Source organism: Meles meles, chromosome 11 (genome assembly GCF_922984935.1).
Source record: "Meles meles chromosome 11, mMelMel3.1 paternal haplotype, whole genome shotgun sequence".
In the NCBI taxonomy this organism is placed as follows: domain Eukaryota; kingdom Metazoa; phylum Chordata; class Mammalia; order Carnivora; family Mustelidae; genus Meles; species Meles meles.
Genome location: NC_060076.1, coordinates 17,847,000 through 17,869,323, shown reverse-complemented (window position 1 = coordinate 17,869,323; position 22,324 = coordinate 17,847,000). Strand labels below are relative to the sequence as shown.

Sequence of the window (22,324 nt, the reverse complement as noted above, 5' to 3'; positions counted from 1 at the left end):
CCCCTCCTCTGACTTGGGAACCTTGGGCAGATGACTCCTCTGGGAACTTTAGTTTCCTCTTTTGGAAAGTGGGAATGACACCATCGACCTGGTGGACATTGAGAGAATAAATGTAGAGAAGACACCTAACACCGCCCCCCAACACTTATTGGGTAGTTCAAATGTTAATTCTCTGTCCCACTCATGTAAGGCTTCTCCCTCTCCCCCTCCCCCAGAGGGCACAGGGACCCACACTTCTGCAGAAGCTCCATCAACGTTCTGTTGAGTTAGACATTGTTGTGTTAGTGTGTGTCTCCTGCAACCTCAGGACCATACCAGGCATGTTAAGAAACTCCAGAGAGGTGCTGGTCCTTCTGCTGCCCTCAGAGGGCCCACCATTTCATCGGAGGGGTGTGTCCGATGACAGACTGCAGCCAAAGACCCAGGAGCGGGAATCAGAGGGAGTTTCCCTGACGAAGAAACCGCAGTGCTATCAGCTTATTCAGCCATCAGGGGTGAGAGCCCGCACGTGGGGATGGAAAAGTCCTTCGCCCGCTTTCCGAAGACCTTGCACAAATTATAAAAATAACATTTATCAAGTTCATCCAGCTTCTGCATCCAATTCCTTGAATCCTCCTGAAACTGCTACAAACATAAGAATCGCTGCTCTCACTTTCCAGGTTCGGGACAGCGAACCTCAGAGGGTTGGATGAGCAGCTTCGGGACTCACCCCTGTAGGGGGCAGAACCAGGGTGCTGACCTCTGTGTTCATTGTACAAGCTCGGGTGCAGGACGGGGCTGTTCCTGCCTGCTGCCGCAAGTGACCCTGGAGAAGCATCTGGGAGAATCGATGTCTTCTGCATTTTTCATATGTAGTGTGCATTCAAGGAACACCCAGAATATGGAATTTGCTGCACCAATACCTGAATTATTAGCCCACCATTTCTAGCCTGCTGTGTAGACCACCCACTGTTTCCACCATGTGGTGTAGACTCCACGTGTAGACACTTATTCTCTTAGGTGAAGCATTGTTCTCTCCAGAAAGTCATTTAAAATGTGTTTATGAAACTATGGGGGGACTCTAGGACATGTCTTAAGTTGCTGACCCCAAAGTGTAAAAAAGATTTCTCAGGTCTATGCCTAGTTATTTCTGGGTTATAGGTGCAAGCAAGAAGAAGGGCACAAAGAGGACAGTTGTGGAGGGAAGGGGTAATTTTGCTCAGTTTCCAGGGTTGTTTCCAGGCGTGTCGCAAGCCCTGCGCTCTATGCAGGAAACCCGGCAGCGTCAGTAAGAGAATCATAGAGTAAGAGCACTCCTCGGTGGCCACCAAGTCCGAACCTGGAAGCAGGGGGCATTTCTCTGTGCATTCGTTATCCTCACGTTCAGAGCAGGGAGCGGATAATCACTGGGTTCTCTGGACACAAGAGTAACGGATCTGCACGAGCCCTTACAATGCAGTATAGGGAGTGTGGGGGGTCAGGAGAGAGACACAGGAAGGAGGTGGAGACAGACAAACATCCAAAAAAACAATAAGAAATAGAGGGAAAGCTGAGAAATGTGCTTATAAAGGTGTGCAGGGACATCCTTCCGATGCTTGGAATTTAGACGTTATCCTAAGTGCAGGGGGGAGCTTTTCAGAGGTGAGAAGCATGGGGCTAACAGAATCAGATGTCCATTTGAGGAAGAGGAGAGACCTCTGTCAAACACCTCCCCAGTGCCAGACCCTGTCCTGGGGTTTAAAAGCACAGGGTCAAACTGAGAACTGTCCGTTCCCTCTTGCAATGAAGAAACTGAGGCTTGGGGAGCCCAAGCACCTCACCATGGCCCTCCCCCCTTCCCTCTGCCTTTCCGTACACCACCCCACGGGCCCTCCACTGAAACAGCCCCCCCCCCAATCAGGACCAGCAGTTCTCCAGAGCTACTCAGATGATCTGATTTGCAAAGCACAGGGGGAAATTCTGGCACTCACCCCCAGCGGGGAGGTCACTTCCGAGAGTTCTCCTTTCCTAGCACGTACCTTCACCAAAGCGTGCCTCTCTTCTTGCTGGTGAAATGGGGTGGCCTGTACCCGTGGTGGAAGGAGGAGGACAGGCGAAAGGAACACACTGACATTTCAGAGAAGATTCCAAGCAGTTTCCCCAAATACCCATGGGATATGCTTTCTCCTGGTGGTTTATGAATAATTTTTCAAGAGCACATGTGCAAGTCATCTAAGGAGACAGAACAGAAAGTCCCATGGCTCGTTACAGCCTGTCCCATTGATGTGGGGCACCAGAAACCCCTCCAGGAGAATAAGAAACAGTGCCTGCATCAGAACGGAGCCCCTGGGCTGGTCGCTGTGACCGCCCTGAATTTGTCATGGCAGCCTCAGCCTGGCAGGGACTTGAAGGCGGCAGAATTACTCACGATCCCGGCAGACGGGTCCACCACCAGGCTCTCACCCCCTCCCGCCTCACTCCTTCCCTCTGTTGGTATTTATTCAAACTTAAGAAATGCCAGGCATCATGACTGACCCTGAAAAGCTTTGGATGAGGAGAGTCTTAAAGGAAAACAAGGTGAAATTTCGGATCAGTTTCATGGGGTTTCCAGCTCCGGGGGCCACCGCTTACCGGCCGTCTCACTTTGGGCAAGGTGGTTCTCTTGGCTCCTCCCCAGCTTCCTACCCGTGAACGAGTAGTAATAATACATACACGGCAGGTGCCTGTCAAGAGTGACCGTGGATCCAGAACCGTGGTGTTTCCTTCTAAGATCAGCTGAAAGATTTCCTAATGAAATGCTTCTTCTTCCCGATGAAGTTTCAGTGGTTGATGCATCCAATTAGGAACAACCGAGTTTGGTCATTATTATTAATTGTTTTAAGCATACTCTTTGGGGCACAAGGAGGGAGAGACTTTGAGTCTCTCGGTCTTACTCCACTTAACAAAGATTTGGCTTTGCTTAAGCAACTTCCCTAAACCTCTCAAGCCCCCGCGTGCTATGAAACGATTCTGCTCTTCGGACCGAAAATCAGTAGGAGTGCGTTGTCCGCCTACTACATCCGAAGCATCATGTTCAGCCATGGGTGGAGGCGGAGACAAACCCGTGAACCTCAGCCCCGCCCTTGAGCAACCTACGTGGAAGAAAGGACAGGGCAGGACAGAGGTTAGCAGGGTGCTGTGACCCACGGACAAAGGCAGCTGGCCACGGAGAGCCGTGCGCAGAGTGGGGGTCCGTGCCCAGCCCTCGCAGGCACACACCAGCCATGTCCTCGCCAACCGGGACGGTGCCACGTGGAACAGAGGGGGCCCGGTTTGGGGAATGAGTCTTCATTTCTTGCCTGCCAGTGGCCTCTTGACTCGGAGCCCAAGAACAAGCACGGCTCTGTGGTTTGGGGCTGCTTCCACCGGTTCTCCGGGGAGAGCAGCTCTGGCCCTGCCAACCCAGCCCACTGCCCCTCTAGGAAGATTCTTTTGTCTTCCCTCCAAGCCTGCCCTGCTCTCATCTCGTCAGATCTCCACATCTTCTTTCCCCACTCTCAGAATCAGGACCAGACTCCTTCCTTCCGTCCCTGGCACTTACTCAGGACCCCTGAGGACCCTCTCCATCCCTGCTGTTCATTTTCTTTTCTTTCTTCTCTTCCTTTTTTTTTTTAATTGTTTCTGTTTTAAGTGGGGGCACCGGCGTGTAGCCAGCATGGCCTTTGCTGTGTAATTTAGTTTCATGTTCTGTACCCAAGAAACACGTAAAAAATGTAAACAGCGTTCACTCTCCGGGGTTGCAGTGCACTTAGGAAGCGAGAGCCGGTCCGGCGTGCTGAGCCCGCTGCTTTGGCGGTATTGAATTCTGTCCCCAAAACCACATGCTCATTTCCCTATGTCTGAAAGTAAACTTTCTCAAGCCAGGCCCAAAGGATGGGGTTCCGAGGAGAGCTGAGGTCTGGCTGCACACTGGGTTTTGTTTTTGTTTGTGTTTGTGTTGTAAGCCCCCTGCTCCCAGCCCAACCCACTAGCCTTACTTACACATTGCCTGGATGTGTATCTCTAGACCTAGACCCTAAAAAGTCCCTTCCACCCTCTCTTCCTCCCCAGCCCTGGGTCTCTTCAAACTTCCCTGATGTTTCAGCCAAATCCAAGTCCCAGGAGGTCCTAAGTACATTTGTGCACGGTCCTTTCAAGGAAGGGATGGGCTCCTTTGGGCTTGGGAGAGGTGCCCCCGTCGAGAGGCATGCTTTTGTGCCAGGCTGGTCCCGCAGAGATTTCCTGGGCTCCTGCCCTCCCCAGGGCCCTTGCCCACACTGGACCCGTCTGTGCTGTTGGTGAACGGGCACACTTGGCTAGTATCTGCGTTTCTCTCCAGCCTGGGACACAGCAGTTTGGGGAGAGAGCTGGTCTGCTGGCAGGATACGGCTTTCAGGAATGTGAGTGCTGCCTGAGTGATGTCCCTCCAGGTCAGTGGTGCTGCCTGGGAGCAAGGGGTCCGGGGAAAGAATATCAGTCCCGTGCAGTGCGAGGAAGCAGAGAAACTGGCAGGTGTCAGGGAGCTCGGGCAGGGCCTTGACGTTCCAGAGAAGGCAGAACTGTTAGGAGCCCAGGCTTTAGAGCAGCTGTCCAGGGGAACTTCCAGTGAGTAGAAGTGTTCTCTAAGTGCACTGTCCAATAGCCTAACCCTTAGCCACCTGCTGAAACGTGGCGTGTGAAACCGAGCACCTGTTCGTTTTATTTCATTTACACTTAAGTAGCCCTATGGGGATGGTGGGCTACCTGTTGGACAGAGCTGATCTAGAATCTGTCACATCCCAGAGCTGACACTTACAGGAAGGTCTCAGGGGGGTCACTCAGCCTTCTCATCTGTGCAGTGGGGACAATAAGCGGTAATTGTGAGAATTCCGGAAAACAGCACAGGTAATACAGTTGGAGCAACGCTTGACCTACAGTAACTGCCACCTAAATCCGTTCAATTCGGTCATTGCATTTGCCTCCTTTTAGCCAACCTGGGTAGTAGGAACCATGTTCCCATTCCACAGAAGCCAAAGCAGAGGTTCACACGTGGCTGGACAGGAGCCAATCCAATTCCTTCAGGGTCCACACCACCTGTCCCAATCAATTGTTTAAAAATAATATTTCTCTTTACCAGAGTGGCATAGGACATGTTCACCTTTTTTGTGAAACAGTGTCTTAAATCTTTTAAGTGTGTGTGTATCTTCAATGGAGAAATTTGGCCCTTGGAGTACATTTTCCATCATTCGCCAGAAACATGGATCCCTGTGTCTCTCACCTGCCAAGCTTTTTGTGTGGCTTCCTACTTCCTTAACATCCAAAGACCTGAGCAGGCAGGGCCATACGTGGTCCTTGTCAACCCCTCTGCTCCACTCACTGCTGGATGGATGCACCCCAGGCAGAACGGGTGACTGGCAGTCCCTCCCCGGACAGGCCTTGGGGTTTCCGTTTCTCCTGCCCAAAGGAACCATCATGCAACTGTCCACCTCTTGGAGGCGGAACTGTCCTTCAAGGTCAAATGGCTCAAATGGCACCTGGCCATATGGCCCCCTCTGACCACCCACCCATGTGCAGCCTTCACCCTCCTGATATCACATAGCCCTTTTGGAAGCATCCAGTGACCCACAGCACAAGCTGCCTTCTACTTTGCCTTTCCCGCGTCCACAGCTTTTCATACCAAATGCCCTGTGAGTGGCTAAGGATTTGGGCTCTATCTTTTAATATTTAGGGATTTTCTGTGCTGACCATAGGGTTTCCTGCCTGGGGAGAACTCAGAGGGTGCTTCTGGCTTCATTGAATGAGGCCATTGGAAACAATGTCTGCTGAGCAATGTCTGATTGGCTTAAATGTACAAATCAGTGCCTGTAAGTGATTCCCTTGTGGGGCAAGGTAGAGTTCCCTGATACATGCAGTAGATGACCAGAGTAAGCAGGGCCTTCTTAAGTCCCCTCATTTGTCCCCTCCATGGCAGACGGGGTGCACGCCATCGTGTGAGTTGGGAAAAGGGGTCCTGAAAGCACATCCTGGGCCCCAGACTGACCTCTCTCCAGCATCTCATTTTGCAGTGGAGGAGTGTGACCTTCCCAAAGGATTCAAGGTCATGCTGTCAGCATGGGCCAGCAGCTGAGGTCCCAGCCCACATCCCTTTGACTTTAAAATGTGTGTGACTTCTGCTGCTCAGTAGAAGGTTCAGGGACATGGCAGGTGGAGGGGTGATCAAAGAGTTTACATTGTGGGTCCCAGATCATGCTGCTGCTTCGACATCCTGCTTTCCTGCAAATGTGTGTTGCCTGGGCCAAGGGCGCCCCGGGGGGAAAGCACCACTCTGTAAGGTCTCTGTCCCTCAGCGGGATCTGCTCGTGATGTGCTGGACATGTAAGTCAGCCATGTCCATGGGGCATTTGGTGGGCAAAGGCCCCAGATTGCATGTCACAGTCACTAGCCCTGTCTCTGAAATCTGGAGGGACAGGCTAGAGAGCAATGCTGCCCTTGTCCTTGAGAATGAAAGCCCTTATTTGCACTTCAGGCTCAGCAGGATGCTGTTAAAAGGCTAAGCAATCCTTGTCCTCTTGTTCCTTGCATAAGTCAATGCCGCACATCATTTGGGGCCTCTTTCTAGGAGAAATCAAGCTCGAGGCTGCCCGGGTTAGAGCGCTCCCTGCTCTTCAAAAGCAAATACATGGGAGCCAATCCCTTCCCAGTTTGCAGCCCTGGCTCCCCAGGGTTCTAGGAAGGGATGAGGGAATCCTGAGCATGGCAGTGAGACCCCAGGGACAGTGTGCTAGGCGTGGCCATCTTGGCACCAGGTGGGAGGGTTCCCTGCAGGGCACGTGACTCGGACATTGTGGTGGACGCAACTTGGAACACAAAGATCTTTGTTGGGAAAGCTGGAGAAGAGGAGAAAGGAGTGGGGAGCGTGAGGAAAAACAAAAAAGAACAACCTAGAAACTCCTAGTTTTATGAACTCGAGAAAGTCTGGTTCTTTCAACCACAGATGTTTTTAAGTGAAAAATCACTCCTCTGACCTTTCGTGAATTGGCCTGTGTGGTTAAAATGGCCATTGTAACCACTGTTCAGCTAGCTTGGATGTGGTCGGCGCTTTTCTGGTTAACCCATGAACGTCTCAGGGCTCCCAGAAAAGGGCAAAAAGAGGTGTACGGGATGCCTAAGACATACAGCTTGGGTCCATGCGACTCGGAGCTGAATGGTGGAGCCTTCCGCGTCCCAGGGGTTAGCTCCAGAGCCAGATGTGTTCTCCACTCTAGAGCCAATAGAGAGCATTTTGGAGGGACGCTAACTGGAGTTGTGTTCTCCGGCTTTCATGTCTGATTCTCTGCAAGTGGTTTCCAGATGCCTGATTTAGAGCAAACAGCATTGCCTGGGCATGCTCTAGAGTCACAGCAGCTCAGTATTCTGGGCTAGCGCTGGAAGGGTTTCAGTGCTCAGTGTGCTTCTCCAGAACTGGCGATACCGCTGGGCTCTGAAATAGAAATCGTGATGTTTCTGGATTCCTGTCTGGAGTCGGCAGTGTCTCAGGATTTTCATCTTTTCGCCGGCAGCGCCTCTGTGTTCTGATCTCGGGTTGAAGGAAGGCTTCGGTTGAAGCTCACAGCGCCCTTTGATCTGATCCGGAGTCTACCCTGCTTTTATAGATCCTGATCTAGAATTCATGAAATTGCATGAATGGCTTTCAGTACTAATGCTGAAAAAAAAAAAAAGAGAGAGAGAGAGAAAGAGAGGTTTAGCAACACAGAAAGATAACAGCGTGTTTTTTAAAAGCCGTGTGCTCAGAACTGTGCTTGCCCCAAGAGATCTGCATCTGGAGCTTTGTCCTTCATGCCTCTGCTGTTGGCATCATCCGGGAAGCCAGGTTTGTCATGGCTCAGCTCTGGCCCGTTCTCTCCCTTCTCTCGCCTCTTCTCTGGCCTCCGCTCTCCAGAGCCCAGGTGACGTTAAGAGCTGGGGTTCAGACCCGGCCCTCAGGCAGACTGCCCTAACAACTTTTTTCTCTGTGCCCCTCCCTCAGCCTGAAAATACCTCAAACACAGATCCAACCCCGCTGTTCTCTGGTGCTTCTAGAGCCTTTTACCTCCCCGCTCCCCCCACAGGGGGCTACTTGTGAGAAGGAGTTTTACCTTTATGGTCTTTTAAATCTGGGATCTATTTCCACCCTGTAGACCAAGGTGAATAAGGAACATACATGTAACTATAAACGAAATAAGTGAATGAGTGAATGAATGAACGAATGGAGAGAGAAATAGAAAAATTCGAGGTTTGGCTGGAAAAAAATCCGAGTCTCCCTAAAGGAAAGAGATTTCTGGGAGCCCCTAAACTCCTGCCTCTCACCCTTAAGAATTTCCAGAAGGCCCCAGCACGCCCTCTCCCAACCCCGTCAGCATCTTACGGGGCCGTGAAGTCACCCACGGACCATCTGGTTGGGGATCCCGTGTTCCTCCTCTGCGCGGGGAGATCACGTAAGCTGGACAGCAACCTGCAGATGTTAGCAGTTTCTGCTCATTTCCCCCCTCCCTTCTCAACAACAATAATAATAATTAAAACAAAACAGAGGCCTCATCGCCTACCCACACCCCTGAAATTACAAACAGGTGGGCCTGATGCCCTTCCCCCTCCAAAGGCTTCCCGGTCCCTAAAGCCCAGCCGCTGACCCTCAGAGAGGCCTGCCCTGGGCCGAGCCGGACAGGACAGCCAGGACAGCCGCCCCGGGGCTTGGGCCGCAGGCCTCAGGAAGGGGGACGTGGGCCATGTCATGAGAAGTCCCTGTGCTGGGCTTTCCCTCTCCCCCTCTCCCGGGCTCCCACCCCCAAAGCCTTGGCCTCCAAGTTAAATGGATGTATTTTGGAAAACTAGGTGGCTTAAGAGATTAGTAATGAGATCCCAAGTCTTTCACTGCTGGGTCAGGAGTTCAGAGGCGGGCCTGGGTGACTGGCGAATGGCATAATTACGGAGCCGGGAGCAGGCCTACGGAGGGCCCATGTGAAATGAGCCCAGCCAGGCCTTTCAAGGGAGGAGCTGTCAGCAGCACAAAAGCCGACCGCCACATCCGACACTAATCACTCTCCCTTGTTAGAGGATTTACTGGCTGGAGAAGCTCGAGCCCCTGCCCAGTGCCTCCTCAGAACGGCTGTCTGGGCTCCAGCGAGGGGCACGGCCTAACGCCTGGCTCCCCTGTGCGTGAGGTGGGGAGATGCCGCCCACCGCTCAGGGTGGGACTGTGCGAACCAGCACCTCATTCCGTACGAACCGGTGACCGGTGTCAGCATTCATAACGATCGTCGCTGCTGCTGTGCTGATTACATCTCCCTTGGCCACACCTGAAGTGGGTGGAATGGGAAGTTCCCCTCCCCGGGGACACAGGCTGGGTTTAACAGAGGTGAACGCAGCTGGGGCATCGCCCTCAGTGCCTCCTGATTGCCGTCCGTGCTCCGTAGCCCTCCGTGTCCTCCCCTGTCCCCCCGAAGATAGATGTGGAGTAACGGGAGCCGGCGGGTGTCCAACCTGGACCTCACCGGCCTCGACAGGTGTGGCTTTGGCAGGCTCCGTATCTGTCGAGTGAGTGAGGGCGGTGATGCCCGCCTCCCAAGGATGCGAGGGTCTGCACGCACGCGGTTGCTGGTTTCAGCTTGGCCCTGCCATCTCTCGCAGATGCTTTCTCAGGTCTCTTGAGTACACTTCACCTTTAGAAGAAGGTTAGGGCATCCAGTTGGTGTCCCCTAGAACCATAGAATCGATTGTGAACCATTTCCTCCTCCAAGACATGTAGTTTCACTGCAAAAGTGTTAATGTGCTTCAGGACACCGATGTCTTCATTGAGCTCCTTACTCTGTTCCGCTCCAAAGCCTGGCTGCTTCTCCATGGTCATTTGGATCGGGCCAAGGGTTGGGACCCCAAACCTCAGGATTCTGGACATGTGGGGAGATGTGGGCCTGAAGATCTTAGACCCCGGTAGAGTGTAGAATACTTAATGTGTTAGGGACAGACCTCGGGGGCATTGAGGGGCTCATCACCCCAAAACATAGCCCCACAGCTGGAGGGCATCAAATGCCAAGTGATCTCATCTGGAAGTGTCTCCTGGGTGGGGAGGCCCTGAGGTCCGCAGCTATTTCCAGAACTGTGGGTACAAGGAAGGAGGCATCTCTCCACTCTGCACACCCGCCTTGTACACAGGAAATGCGTCTTTGCTTGATTGTCCATGCCAAATAATAAGTCTCAAAATTGAAAGAAAGGCAGTCCACTTCTCCCCCTCTTTTCTATCTCTAGAGGGCAGGCATCAAAGGGGAAGACTGTCCTGGAGGCCTGGGAAAAGTGATAATTGTTTCTAATGGTCACTATGAGAAAGCTTGGCTTTTCTTCCTCTCTGTGTCTCTTTCTGTGTCTCTCTGTTTCTATCTCTATCTTTTCTCAGTGCTATTAAGTGTGTAAAAAAGAGGTCGGTGGGGGGAGTTGGTGGTGTGTGTGTGTCTGTCTGTCAAAACTCAGTTGCCCTTAAAGTGCTCTATGTTCAGGGGGTCAGTTTGGAATGAGAGGCACAGGAAGGAGATGAAGATGGACATAGGAGTGAGGAGAAGAATCTGGGGGTGGGGCGGGGGGGGTGGAACTCCAGGACTCCGCAGCCAGGCGAATCTCCACATCTGTCTGTATACGCATCGACTAAGACCAGGCACATGAAACACTTGTTAGAATGTTAGAACCTCCGACAGGGTGCTCTCGCGACATCTTTCTTAAGCCATATGGCATCAAGCAAAGGAGCAAATGCTGTTAATTTACAGGACAGAATTTTTGAGTGTTCCCAGACCCCAAAAATAATCTCTCTTTGGCTTTTCTGATACCTAACGAAGGCACTAAATAAATCGAGATCAAGCAGAGATGCTCACAGGCACAGATCACGGAGCTCTGGTGGCCTGACAGGAAGATGCTGAGTGTAGTTCTGGGGAAGCTGTGAGCGGGGTGCCTCTCACTGCTTGGGGTACACGCTGCCTCTGCAGGACTCGCCACAAACACTGAATGCTGTTTTTGCTTTTTGCCTTCTTTCATAAAAGCGGAAATCCTCTTTCGATTTATTTCCGTTAGCAAAAATGGGTACTAATTTAGGCCTTCCGTTCATGCAAAGGGGTGCATCGTGAACTTTGGAAAAGCAGGGCGTGCCTGTATGTAGTTGAAGACCGGCAACGTTGTTACTGTTGGTAATTCATTCTTGTGTTCTACTAGTCTTGGCTTTAGTGCTGACTTTAGGCTTTTCATCGCTCTCGATACTGAAGAGATCAGAGGCAAACCTCCATGCTTGCCCTCAGTGAGCTAACAGCCAAGTTTAAGGATTGCAAATAGGTTCATCTCCTGGGCCATTCCTGACCGATACTGAGTGGCTCGTCATAGTGTTTTATTAAGATGGATTCCGAGGTCTACACTCAGAGGAGCGGTGTGCACCGCTTAATGAATGGTGTCTGTCCTGAGCAAGGGCTTGGGGGTTGGCAGCACTGATGTGTACCTCAACTGGTCCAGCGGTCTTGAAGACCCACGCCCTCCCCATTAGCGACCAGCCTGTTTCACATCGAGGAAATAGAGGTAATATTAATACCTTCCTCGGAGGATGGTTTTAAGACCTAAGTGAAATAACGGACTCGGACAGACGCTGGTGGGCATGAGAGTGATGGGAAGAATCACTGCGAATACCAGTGACTACTCCCATAATTTATTTTGCCGTCCACCAAGTGCACGGGAGCCTGGTGATGGACGGGTCCAAACTTCCAGTGCTCACAAATGAATCCTACGTCTCCTGGGGCCTTCTCTCTACCATGTGGCATTCTCATGTCCATACCCTGGACTTTTGGATCAAATATGTCAGCCCTAACCACAAGTCTGGCCTTGGATAAGCCACCCTCGTTCAGTGTGGCAGCGTTGTTGAGCTACAGCTAGCGACCTGCACTAGACACTAGGTGAAGGGGAGAGAGAAATCGGATGCGAGCACTACCCTTGATGCTTCAGCATGGAGACAGATGGACAGACACGAAACCACAAGAGGGATAACGAGAAGCTGCTGGGGAGTCTCCACCCACGGGGTAAGAAGGACCACTTGGCTTTGACTCTTAAGCTGTGAGGAAGTCCCAGTGCCTTCCAAACCTTAGACTTCTTATCTCTAAAATGGGGACAAAAGTGCTTGTTCCTCCCATTTATGGTGAGATGATACCTGGTCAGCGCCAGTAGTGTGGGCTGTCTGTGAGGGTGGGTGCCCTTTCCCTTCCCCAGGGGAGCACTGAGGAGGGAGCACCATGTTCTGGAAGGGAGAGCCACGCCGGCTTCACAGGGGTGGCTTCATTGCACCTGGCCTCCTCGCTGTTGTGGTCTCCGTAGCTTGACCCGTGGTCTCCCAGCTGGCTTGCCCTCCAGCCGTCTTCGTATCAAGGAGTCCTGCCTGTCCCTCTTACAACCTTGCAGCTCTTGGGGAAATACTTTGGCATTGGATCTGCAAGCCTGGCGTGAAGCTGGGTCCCAAGTGGAAATACTTGGAAACACTCCCTGGGGTGTGTGTGTGTGTGTGTGTGTGTGTGTGCGTGTGCGGGCGCGTGCGTGCCCTGTACGTTTATGGGTATCATTAGTATCAGCGTGCACCCCCATGCTTCCCCTCCCCATTCCTTTTCCTCTTTTTTTCCGTGAGACCCATTCCCAGGTCCCTTTGGGTTGAAAGAGGAAATTGGAGAGGACGGGCCAGAGACTTGAAGAGCGCTCCCTCCCTCCTGTGACTGACAAGAGGGCAGGGAGATCTGTGAAAGCGAAATTCAATAGAAACCTCATGGCATCTCCCCTGTGTGGGAAAATACCAGAACTCCCGCTCCCCCCGCTCTCCCTCTGTCTCCCCGCCTTTGTGTACGACGTGTGTGGGTGGAAGATAAACTGGATTTAAAAAACCCTTTGAAAGCAAGGCATCGTTAACTCCTCTAATTGAAAGCAGTCTTCGGCAAAGGAGGGGTTTGGAGGCGGGCGCTGGATGGAGTGGCGGGTGGTGCGTGGAGTGGACGAGAGCCCCCGAGTCCTGGGGCCACGGAGGCCGCTGTGTCCGTCAGCCCATGCGACCCCAGTCACCACCAGACATCCTGGCCCATCCCGGAGGGGCTTACGGCCTGTCTCTCCCATCCCCAGTGGGCCCGTTCCTCGTCTCTCTATCAGATGTGATGGCCGGAAGCAGATCTCTGAGGATGCCCCCAGCGCAAATATCTGATCTCAAGGCTTTGAGGGGAAGAACCAGCTCTTTGTCACATGCATGAAAAGAAAAGAAAACAGAAAACACATTGCTGGAATGGCTACAGTGAATGTTTATGTTACCCCTCTGGTGTTTGTGGAAAGGTGGCTGTGAAATTAGCCTTCCAGAGACCAGAGGCCTGGGGTCCGGGAGTCGACTCGGGGGCTGACAGAACAATTCCACTTCTTGACAGCGTCGATGCTCTCTCCTGCCTCATTCACCAGGAAGAGGCTGGGAGTGAAACGCTGGCAGATGGTCAGAACTGAAAAGCCTTTCAAGGCTTCATCTTCCTCTGTCCTTCTGCACACGGGAAGGCGGAGTGTCAGAGGAAGTCAGCAGGTGGGTCAGTTCTGCGAGGCAAGCCTCTCACCTGGCAACCCAGGACTCTTTCCACTGCATCACCCGCCCCGGGGCAGCCCTGTGGGGGCCTGCTCTGGGCTGCTGAAGCAGCTTCTGTTCAGTCGAAGTCCCATCTCCATCCTCCCTATCAGCCCCGAGAGACAGGTGGATGGCCCTTTCCAAGGCGGCCTTCATCTACCATTCAGAGCGTGGGCTGAGTTTGTGCCCGAGAATTGAATCCTGGTTCCACTAATGAGCTGTGTGACCTTAGGCAAGGTACGGGGGCCTCAAGTCCTTATCTATAAAATGGGTATAATCCTAGTACCTCCCTGACAGAGCTGTCCTGAGGCCCGCCTGATTTAGTGCACACGGAGACCTCAACGAAGCGCCCGGCCTAGGACAGGGACCCCCTAGCTGCCACCACTCCGGCTGTGACTCCTGGTCTTGGGGCACCTACCGTGTACTGCCACAGGGCGACGGGAGCTAGGATTGATGGGAGCGTGAATAACACACGCTTCTCACCTTGGAAGTCTTCAGAATTCCAAGGGCAAGACTGGGTCCTAAACAACCAGCGTCTAACCTGACGGGCGCTGTAACTGAGGTACATAAAGACTGTGTGGACACAACAGAGAGCAGTTAATTCCGCCTGGGGGGTGAGCAAAGGCTCTCAGAGGAGGGGTGATATTTGAGACTGGCTTTGAAGGGTGTGTCGCATTTCACCAAACAGCAGCCAGTGCTGTGGAGGGAGGTGGGGGGCGGGGAGGACATCTGGGCACAGACATCTTGGTGGTGGAGTCCAGGACCTGTGAGAGAAAGTGTCCCCCGGGGAGAAGGGAGCCCCGCTGTGCACATGTGCGGGTACCCACCTGCTCTGTGGGGAGGGGTGAGGCGGAGCGGTGGCTGGTAGTGAAAGTGGTGACAGGGCAGAAACCGGCTCCCAAAGACCTTTGCAAGCTGTGTCCGGGCGACTTCCCAACCCATGGTTCCTGGGCGGCCATGGAGGGGATGATAACTAGCAGGGCCATGGGCTTAGTTCTGTGCTTTGGCAGGTGAAGTCTGAGGACCTTGGAGCAGGGAGAGCAGGGAAAGCCAGAGGAGGCAAAGAGAGTGGTAGCTGGTGCTTTCTTCTTCCTCAGCTGAAGGAGAGGTTTTGAGCTAGACCAGCACCAGTCCTGGTGAAGTCCGCACCGAACATGGCGGCGGAGGGATCAGAGTCTGGCTGCTGGCTGTCTGTCCTACACGGCTGGGTAGATGACCTTAAAGGAGTTATTTAAAGCCTCTGTGCCTCGTTTCCTCATCAGAAAAATGGGACAATGATTCCAAGCTCTCAGAGGCTGACTGGGGGATACATGGTATTGGGACCTTGAGACCCGTGGGGATGCTATGGCTGTGGGCGTCCTCAAGCTACTTAGAGGGCCATTCTGTACAACCACTGCATTTCACTGATGGGGAAACCGAGGGTGGGGGAGAGGTCCAGCTAGGAAGTGACATCGCCAGAACTGACCCAGCTCCCCTGTTTCCTGTGGATGGTGTTTGCTGTAAGCACATCCCTGAAGATGACAGGATATCTAAGGCATTTATGTTAAAGACCAAGCAGGAAAGCAGTCTCTAACCGCGCCCTCCACCCCAGGTCCTGCAGGTGTTAGGATAGGACTGGAAGACAGTGGCTGCTCAGCTTCCATCAAAGACTGAGAGCTGGACTTCTCCGGGAGAAAGGAGGGACATGGGCACCCTAATTCCTGTCTGCTCTTTCTGCCATGAATGCTTGGGGAGGAGGGAGACATCTCACTGGAGTGGTCCTATACACGAAAAAAGTAGAAGTGAGGGGCTCCTGGCTGGCTCAGTTGGAAGTGCATGGAACTCTTGAGCTCAGGCCTGTGAGTCTGAGACCCACATTGGGTATCGAGCTTACTAAAATAAATAAACTTTTTATGAAAAAAGTAGGATTGAGGGGGCGCCAAGCACAGGTGAGGAAAAAGCATCCGTTCCCGGAGCCAGAAAAGTCTGCATTTAAATGACAGTTTTGCTACCTACTTGCTGTGTTATGTTATACAAGACCGCCCACCCTTCCTTGAGCCCAGCAAAAGGAATGGTCTCAGTAAATAATTTTTCAATTCCCTCTAAGTCTGGAACTCTTAATCAGAAAGTTTATAGACATTGCTTCTTAGAGGAAAAAGTAGGAGGAAATAGAGCCAGACATCTTCTCTTAGCTGTTGGGAAGAGCTGTCTAGAGTCCATTGAACTGCCTATAAAGGGAAGTAAGTTCTCTGGCTCTGAAGTAATCAAGAAGATACTGGGTAATCCTTCCTTCAACCCCGAGATTACCTACAGGAGGATGCTCGCCAGCCCAGCCGCATCTGCTCTTTGCCAGGCATCATTATGTGACTTTCTCTCCCCCCACCTGAACTGGATCACTTATTTTATTAATGTACACATTCGTTCAATGACTATCAGGATTTTACTCATTCAAAATATTACTGTAGCATGCTTTACTGTGACAAAAAAAGTTGCTGAAAGATCTACCTTTCCTTTTTTTCTTTTCTTTTTTTTTTTTTTTTAGATTTCATTTATTTTGGAGAGAGAGAACAGGAGCAGGGGGAGAGGGAGAGGAAGAGAGAATCCCAAGCAGACTCCCTGCTGAGCAGGGATCCTGACATGGGTCTTGATCTCAGGACCCTGAGATGACAACCTGACCCAAAATCGAGAGTCAGACTTAACTCACTGAGCCACCTGGGCGCCCTGAGACCCACCTTAACACATGTCTGGGTATACAATAAGCTGGTGTTGACTACAGCTACAGCGGACGTCGGGAACTTCATCTTCTGGCTTACTGGAAACTTGAAGTCTGCTGATGAGCAGCTACCTTTCCCGCCCTCCCCCAGCCCTTGGCAACCACTATTCCACTCACTGATTCTGCGAATGTGACTACTTTAGATTCCCCATCCAAGTGGAATAATACAATATTTTTCTTTTTGTGGCTGCCTTATTTCGCTTGGCTTGATGTTCTCAGGGTTCATCCTTACCGTCACCTATGACAGGGTTTTCGTTTTGAAGGCTGAGTGATATCCCATCATATCGATAGATCCCGTTTTGCCCACCCATTGGTCTCTTAATGGACCATGAGTTTGTTTTCACATCTCGGCTATTGTCAGTAAAGCTGCACTGGGCATGCGAGTGCACAAAGCAGAAACGCAGGTGCTGGCTGGGGGACCCCGTCTTCATCTGTCTAGGGGAATCTGAAGCCTCGAGGCTGCCCGTGTTTTTAGAGCCGCCCCCCCCCACCCGGTGTGTTGTGCAAGGAGGAATGAGGCAAAGGGACGGCACAGAATGGCGGGGGGGGGGGCAAAGAGTTGCTGTGTTCATCGAGGGTTGTTGGCATCATCAGAAGGACTTGTGCCTAATGGATAATTGGGGGGAGAGAAGAATGGCTCACGTGGAATCTGAGAGGCACCGATTGGGAAGAGAGGGAGGTTGGGAGAGACACAGAGGTCACTCAAGCCAACGACACTGCAAAGACGGGAGGAGTGGAGATGATGCATGAGATGGAGCTTGCTTCCTGGAGCTGCTGAGGGAACTTGAGGCCCCATGGAGTGTGGGATGTGAGTCTCCTGCTTGTTCCCCCACCAATGTTCAGGGAAATCTAAATTGCTCTGTAATCCTTCATGCGATCACACTTGCTTTTTTTGGAAGGTGCAAAGAAGTGAGTGGATGAAAACAGAGCATGCCCATCGAATCAGTCACCTTGGGCTCACACTTGTGTCCCTGTGACCAACCTTGCAGCCAAGGGCAAAGCTCTTTCTCTCAGGGATGCGGAGTCCGGTGTACCACACCACATACCCCCAGTCAGTGGCTGCTGAATGAGCAGAATCCACAAGGTCTATAAAAGCAAGAGGCCTGTGAGTGTTTCCTTCAGCTCTCCCCTGCAACCCGCCTTCCCCATCCCCAGCCTCCCCCCAGGAACATAGATGGTTTTAAGATCAACTGGGGCTTTGGGCAAAGGTTCAGCTGGTTTTGTTTGTTCCTCTCTGATCTGCTCTGACTGTCCCTGGTCAGGATTGCAGCCAGCTTGGAACAAACACAATCTAAATAGGAAAACAGGGGAATAAAATAACAGCCGTGTGTACCTCTAAAATCCTGTCTAGTGCTGATAGAGCCAAAGAGATAAGAGAAAATTGTATTTAAGCAATAAGAAGGCTTTGTTCACGTCTTAGACTTCTCTGACCGTGAATGTTTTAGATGCAGAGATAAGCCCTTGCCCTCCTTCTCTCCTCCCCAGCCCCCAGCACTTCAGAGATGCACTCCACCCCACTCTGCTGGGGACAGGCAGCTCAGAATACAGGGGAAAGAATTCCAGAACGATACAGGTCCAGTTGCTGGCCTGGATTTCAAATGCCATAGAGAGTTTATGCAAAGTCTCGCACTGTTGTCAAATGTAACACGATCCACTGGCAGATCTGCCTGACTCCATCCCAGCTGTTTTGTAGAAAAATAAACTGGAAGACATCTTCCAGCCTAATAAAGTGGCTGCTTTGCCCATAGTCTCCTATTAGTCCCTATTAAGCTTCTAGAGCTTCTAAGAGCAGAAGCCATCAGCTGCTTCTGGCCAGTGAGATGGTTGAATCTTGGCCCCTTCTTCTGCTTAAGAGGTTACCTATGATATTCAAGAAACTCATACCGTGTGCCCAGAACCCACCGGTTTCTCGGGGAAGTGGTGGGGAATTTGGGCAATAAAAAGATTTCCATACTTTTCAGTGTTCTCCATGCAGTAATGCTCTTTTCTTAAAGGAAACATTACATGGCAGCTGGGTATGTAAGACAGGTGAGTGGGGATGCTACAGGTAAAGCAGTAGAGAGAGAAGGAAGCAGATCTCACAGCCTGACCCACAACAGACACCTCCAAGGACCCTGTGAACCCCTCAAAACCTGTGACCTAATCTGACATTCAGATGTCAAAGGTAAACCAGGCTCCCCTTCAATGAGGCCGGCATGCCACCGCAGAACTTTTGGGGTGACTGATCGGTGATTCTCCAAAGCTGACGAAGCAAGTCATCTTTCTCTGTTTGGGGTTTCGAGAATGAGTTGATGAAGATATTAACAGTGAGGGACACAGGTGAAGCATACATACAGGACTCCCTGTTACCTTTGCAACTTTTCTGTAAACACGTATTCTGTAAATATAAAATCAGTACCAAAAAAAAAAAAGTTCATAAAAAAAAGCACTGAGATTGCAGTTGTAGATTACAACATAAGCATCATGTATTTTGCCTTGAGTTTGACTGATGAAATTGATACATGACTTTTCCACTCTGTGTTTCATCTGCACTCCTCTGTAGGAATCTCTGGGTGATACATGGTCTTGCTTTGTGTGATTTTTATAAATGACGTCATATTGTACCTGACCTGGTACCTGGTTCCTTTTTCTGTCTTGTTTTTGCTCAGTGTTATGCTTTTGTAATCTCTCCATGGAGGTCTTGAACTCAGGAGTAGGGCTTCTGTTTTCAGTGGCCACGAGATACACTGGACCTGACGTTAAATATTTCTGGTGTCATCCCTAGAGATGAATCTAATTCAGGCCTTCTAAGAGTCTTTTGCTCTATAGAAAATCTGTCAGGTGAATATTTCTTACCTGATCATCCCTTCCCCAACAGATGAACATGTAAGCTATTCCCAATTTTTTGCTACTACAAATATTGTTGGAATAGGTAGCCTTGGTTCTTGTATATATATATATTTTTTTCTTTTTCCCCTCTTTTTAAATTTGTTTTGCATGTACATGTGTTTATTATGATTGATATTAGATTATCTTTTCGTTGTTTTTTTTTTAATAGTTTTCAAGAGCCTTAGAGTTCACTAGGTCAGCCTTTCTCGGATGAGTATAGGGAGACCTGCCGGAGTCTAGGATATAGGGAGACCCAGATCCACAGGGGAGGGTTGAGAGAGGGGCCACATTCAACATCAGAGGAAAAACACAAATGCCGGATGGCCTTCTGCGGAAGGTTGGACCAATCTCAAGAACAAGCCAGTTGCTCCAGCCTTTTCCATTGTAGAACTTTTCTGTTTTCTGCTGTAGAGTTTACAGTTGTACGTGCTGGTGTGGTGCCTCTCTGGGTGTCTGAGCTCACCGTTCCCTGCGAACTCCTCGGCATCTGTCTCGTCCTACAGTGCTCCGCAAAACACTGTCTCCCAACAATAGAGCTCAAATAAGTGAATGAACTGAGGGACGAAATAACATTTGGATACACAGTAGGCACACATACACTCAGCGCGAGTGCACGCGTGCGTGCACTCACACACACACACAAACATGCACATTCTGTCCCTGGGGGATATGGCCATCCTGTCTGAGTCTTTTCTCTGTCCTTAATACAGCTCTGAGCACAATGTACAGATCTGTGCTAAAATGATCTGCTTGCAGTTCACCACTCGGTGAGATCCCACCCCTTATCCTGCCTTTTCTGCCACCTTCCCCAAGCTCTAAGAGTACCAGGCAGCTTAGCACATTCTAGACTTCTCTGTTCTCTGAGCCTTTGCTCCTGCTCCCTGCACCCGCACTGCCCTTCCCCTGTGTCTGCTCTGTTCATCAGGATCCAGCTCAGAGGTCACCTCCTCCAGCATCTGTCCCCACGAGCATTTCTCTGTCACCTACGCTGCCAAAACATATTGTCTGTTCTGCCCTTCACGGTGTTGCGGGCTCCCTGTTCTACAGCAGACTGTGGGCTCCTGGGGCAGACTCCTGTCTGTGCACCCTTGTGTTCCCCTGTGGTGCTCAGAACAACATCGGTAGGTAGGGAAGGTGCATCTGATTGAATGTAATTTAGCTGTGGAGATCCTCTAAAACATTGTTTTTCTTTCTCTCTCCCCAGGTGTGTCGAACGAAGGTGATAGATCTCAGTGAAGGCATTTCCCAGCATGCCTGGTACCCTTGTACCTTCAGCTACCCGTACTTCCCAATGGCTCAGACCACTTTCTGGCTCCGGGTAAGCCAAAGCCTCGGGATCTCCAGGAGCGGGCCCCAGGAAGCACCAGTTCCTGTGACCCTTTCCCAAGATGGTTTGTCTCCCCACTGAGGGTGTTAATTGTAAGGACAGAGAACAAAACGCTGGGCAGTAGGAGGCTCCCTGAAATAGAAGCCCGTGGATGGGCATGGAATGCCCCTCATCCTTCTTGTTTTGGCAAAGACTTTGGATATCTTTTGTCTGCCTGGAACCTTCTATTCGTCATTCAAGATCTTTTAAGATTGTCTTCTCCTCCTTGAAGTCTTAACTGATCCCCACAGAGAAGCGACTGTTCTCTCCCTCCTAGTCCTGTACATGTCCGGTCGTCCGTCAGATGACGCTTGTCACATGGTATCTTGTCGCTGTCATTGGGCCCATCTTCCTGACTAAGGATTAGGGATCGTATTGACTTTTGATCTGCATATCACTGACCCACTTTGAACTCCATGGTCTGCAGAAAGGCAAGGCCCATGTCTTCCTTCCTTTGTCTTCTTGATGCCTTGCACAGAGGGTAGGACAGAGAAGGGACAAATAATAATAATGCCTTTTTATGTGGTCTTAGGGTGTGCCAGACCCTTTGTTCCCATTATCTTACTGGAGACTGGCAGCCACCCTGTGACCGAGTTCTTTTACTGAATGTATCACTTAGCAGTGAGGGAACTTAGGCCCAGAGGGGCAGAGCTGCCTCTCCCCATCACGCAGCTCAGCAGGTGCAGAGCCATGTTGGAGCAGTTTCTGATTTCAGAGCCTGTGTTCCTCACCGCCTCCTTGTTCCCATCACAGACCGTGCTGAGCGGCCCAGGCCCTGCAATGAAAGATGCTTCTTGCAACCCCTGTCGCGTGGCCTGAGTGCATGAGTGACCCTTCTGTGCCTTCTGCATTTCAGGCATACTTTTCTCAGCCAATGGTTGCCGCAGCTGTTATCATCCACCTGGTGACGGATGGCACCTATTATGGGGACCAGAAGCAGGAGACCATCAGCGTCCAGCTGTTTGATACCAAAGATCAGAGCCACGATCTCGGTGAGCACGCTATCATGCAGGTGGCTCTTGGGACTGTATCTGCCCAGGGTGGTTCGAGGAGCCGCTAGTTCTTCTTTGTCTTTCCTCTTTCTTGCTTCTCTGCTTGAAGTTCTGCTTGCCTTCAAGTAAGGAAGCTTTTGTGCATCCCAAGAAGCCTGGATGTGGCATATAGGGGGATTGGGGGCCACAGTCCCAGTCCTCCCTTCAAGAGCTCCTTTCTCCCAGGCGCCCTTAATCTCGGGCACCCCATCTGATCCTCAAAAGACCCCGGGAAGGAGACTGAGCAAAGGCCCTTTCTGCAGATATCAGCATCTGAGGCCCCAAGAGAGGCACTGAGAGCTCCCGGGTAACACGGCCAGGTCTCTGCAATCCTCATAGAGGGAGGTGTCCCATAGCACCCCACCACAGCAGCCATGCCTTTCCGGCCGGCACCACCTGAGGAACTCCCCCACGGAAGGAGGCATAAGGAAAGGCCAGGAATGGGAAGGCAGGTAAAGAGCCAGGGCCTGCGTGCTGAGAGGCTGCCTCTGCACGGGGCTGGGGGGAAGGGACAAGGCCGGAGTCATCAGGTGGTCACTTGCACACCCCTCCATGGACCCATGTGTGCATGGGGCAGAGGAAAGAGCCCCAGCTCCAGAGCCGATGGCCCGGGCTTCTGTCCTGTCCCTGCCACTCCCTCGGCTCGAGAAGGTACACGCTTTTCTTGACCTCAGAGGCCCTCATGTGGCATCTTGCTCTCCTCGTCGACATAATGGGGACAA

At 51.5% G+C, this 22,324-nt stretch overlaps 1 protein-coding gene across 1 annotated transcript in view; it reads left to right on the top strand.

Moving 5' to 3' along the window:
• Window positions 1-22,324, top strand: part of PAPPA (pappalysin 1) — a 239,657-nt gene that overhangs the window by 147,313 nt on the left and 70,020 nt on the right. The window contains exons 11-12 of the mRNA XM_046023823.1: window positions 20,410-20,523; window positions 21,428-21,563. Of these exons, the coding sequence (XP_045879779.1) occupies window positions 20,410-20,523; window positions 21,428-21,563 (250 nt within the window). The remainder of the gene's footprint in view (window positions 1-20,409; window positions 20,524-21,427; window positions 21,564-22,324) is intronic.